Source organism: Amphimedon queenslandica, unplaced genomic scaffold, assembly GCF_000090795.2.
Source record: "Amphimedon queenslandica unplaced genomic scaffold, v1.1 AMPQUscaffold_11096, whole genome shotgun sequence".
NCBI lineage: Eukaryota > Metazoa > Porifera > Demospongiae > Haplosclerida > Niphatidae > Amphimedon > Amphimedon queenslandica.
In genome coordinates, this window is record NW_003548659.1 from 1 (window position 1) to 3,714 (window position 3,714).

The 3,714-nt window shown below is 37.2% G+C and overlaps 1 protein-coding gene across 1 annotated transcript; it reads right to left on the minus strand.

Annotated features, from left to right (window-relative positions):
- Positions 1–2,238: 2,238 nt before the first annotated feature.
- Positions 2,239–3,707, minus strand: LOC109589628 (uncharacterized). Its single transcript, XM_020005681.1, has 2 exons — positions 3,055–3,707; positions 2,239–2,773 (listed from the first exon to the last, which is right to left on the minus strand). Exons 1-2 carry the CDS (start codon positions 3,671–3,673, stop codon positions 2,322–2,324), a joined length of 1,071 nt encoding a protein of 356 aa, XP_019861240.1. The 5' UTR covers positions 3,674–3,707; the 3' UTR covers positions 2,239–2,321.
- Positions 3,708–3,714: the final 7 nt, after the last annotated feature.

Here is a 3,714-nt window from a genome sequence, read left to right on the forward strand (position 1 = left end):
CTCTGTCATCTCCTAAACAATAACATTAATATTCTAATTAAAGCCCACAATACAGTACTAATTCAATTCACTTTTCTTGCTCTTAGGCCAAAGGAAGTAAGTTAATACTAGCAGGAATACCCCGTAGAGAAGGACTATGAAATATGGAAAGGTACCAGTTCCCTCGTCAAACTCTATCTGAGCCATCAAGAGTCAATGGGTGTGTCAACAAAGCAAAGGGGGAGTGGTCAAAAGAAATATTTTAAAATGGCTTCCAATGCTATGGTAGATTTGAATGGCTACTGTACCAAGAATCGACTGAAAATAGAGGAGAACTATGAATACACAGGCCCCTCACACTATAGGCTGTATGTATGTACACTGACAGTACGTGGGCAGGATAGTGGTAGAGTACCAGTAACTGGTAGAGGAGAAGGGAAGAATAAGAAAGAGGCCAAAATGAAAGCTGCCCAAGACATAATGACAAAAATAACTGATGAGGAGGTAGAAGCTACTGATTCAGAGGCTGTACCTTCACCAAAGACACCAGAAGGGCCTAATTATAAAGTACACCTTCAAGAGTATTGCCAGAAAAAAGGTTTGGGTATACCATCGTATTCTGTACTAAGAACTACAGGCCCAGCTCACCAGCTCCAGTTTGAGATAAAGTGTACTGTGTATCGATGTTATGAAGAGCTCATTGGGGAGGGAGTGGGGGTTGGGAACTCTAAGAAGGTGGCAGAAATAGAAGCAGCAAAGAAGGTCTTTGACTTCCTAAAAACTGAAAACCCTCAGCATGAAACCATTGCACTGACTCCAGGAGAGACTGAGACTCCTCCTCCCTCTCCTCTGGTTGAAGGTAACAATAAGAATAAACTACAAGAACTCTGTCAGCGTAACGGCTTTGAAATACCAAAATACATAAAGATATCACAGACAGGACCATCTCATTCAATGGATTACACTGTCAAGTGTTGTGTGATGGACAGTGAAGACGAGTTAGTAGCAGAGGACAAAGGGTTTGGAAAAACAGTCAAATCTGCTGAAATGGAAGCAGCTGGTAAAGTAATTGAAAAATTAACGAAAGTACTTCATCTATTGGAGAAACTGGAGGAAGGGGAGAAGGTGGAGCATCTAGACCTGTCTGTTATGAAGACGTTGAGAGTAGACAGGGAGGAGTCTATGGAGTATGCTAGTATTGAGGATCTGACTGACATTATAATGTCATATAATTGCAGCACACCTCAATTTATTGTTCAGAAGACAGATCCTGTGGATAAAGATGATCCCTCAACAATGCAGTACTTGTGTCTTGCTCACAGCACTGGAGGTGAAGGATTCATTAACAATACTGGATATGATACTAGCAAGATGCCTATAGTAGGCCATGGGTCCTCTCCTTTAGAAGAAGATGCTAAGAAGTTAGCTTTGAATGATCTTCTACACAATATCAAGCAACTGCAGGCCTGACTAACTGCTACTGAGTGTTAACATTTAAATATATATTCTGATCCTTGCTTTGGGTTAGTAATACCACAATAATTATTAGTGTTATAATTATAATTAATAATTATTGTTCAATTATACACTATGCTGTGTCAATATTGTTTATGATTAATTAAGGAGATTGGTGGGTGTTCCCAGTATTGTCTACTTTGGCCCATCCAACATGCTCTTAGGTTGTGTAGAAAGTTTGAGCTGATTCCGATCAAGATTGAATTTTTTATGATTTTTTAAAAGTTACTCTAAAATCGGACAAAAGTCCCTGTACTATAGTACAGGGATTTTTGTAAAATTTTGCAAAAATTGACAAGTAGAAAATTTCTCAATTTTGTTACATTTTTTGATACATATACATGTACTTATGTTGTGTAGAAAGTTTGAGCTGATTCCAATCATGTTTGGATTTTTTATGATTTTTAAAAGTTGCTGCCAAATCAGACAAAAGTCCCTGTACTATTCTACCTTTTCCCTCTGGTTTTTTCATCGTCCAGTGGCTGTGGACCAGTTGCTACACAGTTCATCAAACAACTCTTTGTACTACACACAGAGAAATTTCAACATCAATATAGCAATACCATCAATTTTATACAGTGTAGATATTCGCTTTCCATCATCCACTCTGTCCTATATAATGACTATCTCATCAATACTACAATCATTCTATGTATCATTGTTGATAATTCAACCTGAAACTTTTACATAAATTCTAGTTTTTAAAACAAAAGCATTAATACAAAAAATAGAGTACGAAAAATATCATACATGCATTACAGAGGATTGTTTTATTATTGTTATTACATCATTATTATGGTCATTATCATTAGCTACTACATGTATTGTTATTTAGGATGCTTCACATAAACCCCATTACCATCACTCCCCATATATTCAGTCCAAGGTTGTTTATCCATTGGCCAGTAGTCAGATGATACTCCTTGTACCTGAGTCCCATAAATAGCCTTCAGTCTATTCTCAATAGTCAAACTCTGCACAATAAGTTGAGGTGGATGAATGAAGCCCGGTACTTTTACACTATAAGCACTAGGTACTGCTGTATAAGTAAGGGACACAATAGCTTCAACTTTACCATCTCCATCAGAGTCAGTAATAACAGGAGTCCCTGCTGATAGTACAGGGGCCATTATGTGAGCACAACGAAGTCCCTTGCGGTCTTTCATTAGTTTCTTTATCATCATTAGTTCAATGTCCTCCATTGATTGCTCTCCAGTATCACTTGCAGTTGGTCCCTTGTTTTCACCATGACGTTTCTTCAAGTCTTTATGAGATGCCTCTAACAATTAAAATAAACTTTAACTTTATAAACAAAATAATGAAAATTGTTCCAAAAAATACTGTAATTTTTGTGGTACAACATTTTTGTGAATGATGAGTAAAAATTTTTTGGACATTATTTTTTGAATGTATCTTGGGCAGCAATGGCTTATTAAAGATAAGTGAATTTTTTTAGAATTAAATTTGCAAAAAATCCAAACTTAATTGGAATCTACTGAAGCTTTCTACCAACATAACGACATGTATATGAATCAGGAAAATTGTTCTTAAGTAACTTACTGTATATGTAAGTATCAAAGGACATGACTGGTATAACATCAGTTAGTGATTCTATTAATTTCCTGTTCAAGAAGTAAATATTAGCTTGCAACAGATCAGGATCATATCCACAGTAATCCTTCATGAAAGACTCTGGGCTCTCATCAGGATCAGGAAAGATATCCATTGGTCCATTGCTCTCCCACAGATCATCAGGATAATACTCACTAAAGTCAATGTCAATCATGTTTTCCTGAGGAGGGATTCTGACATCATTATCACCGGAACCTTGGAGCAAACCATCATCATTACCATGCCTTCTTTGACGAGAATGCAATAGAACATCAAGAGGATTAAAGACACATCTATCATTATCTCTTTCAAAGTGTTTCACTGGACACTGTGCGGACCTTTTACTCCTACCATCATTTGGAGAATGAGAGGATCGTTCACCAGAATTAATGATATCATCAATCATTTTACCACAACCGATTCCAAGAAACAGGAAACCATCATCTCCTCTAGTCTTGCTATGAACAGTGACTGGTGATGACATTGCAGCCTGTGAGCAGTTAATACGCCAGAGGATATCACCATTCCTCCCATCAAGGACTGTCATGTAAGAGTACTCATAATTCATCCACCTCCCTTTGTTAAAACGAGCTACAAAGTCCAGTGTGT

What these genes read in the sequence shown, in the direction of transcription:
- LOC109589628 (XM_020005681.1), bottom strand. Translation starts at nt 3,673, where the DNA reads ATGAATTATGAGTACTCTTACATGACAGTCCTTGATGGGAGGAATGGT. An exon ending in CTTTGATACTTACATATACA is followed by an intron (nt 2,774 to 3,054) that starts GTAAGTTACTTA and finishes TTTAATTGTTAG; the next exon opens with AGGCATCTCATAAAGACTTG.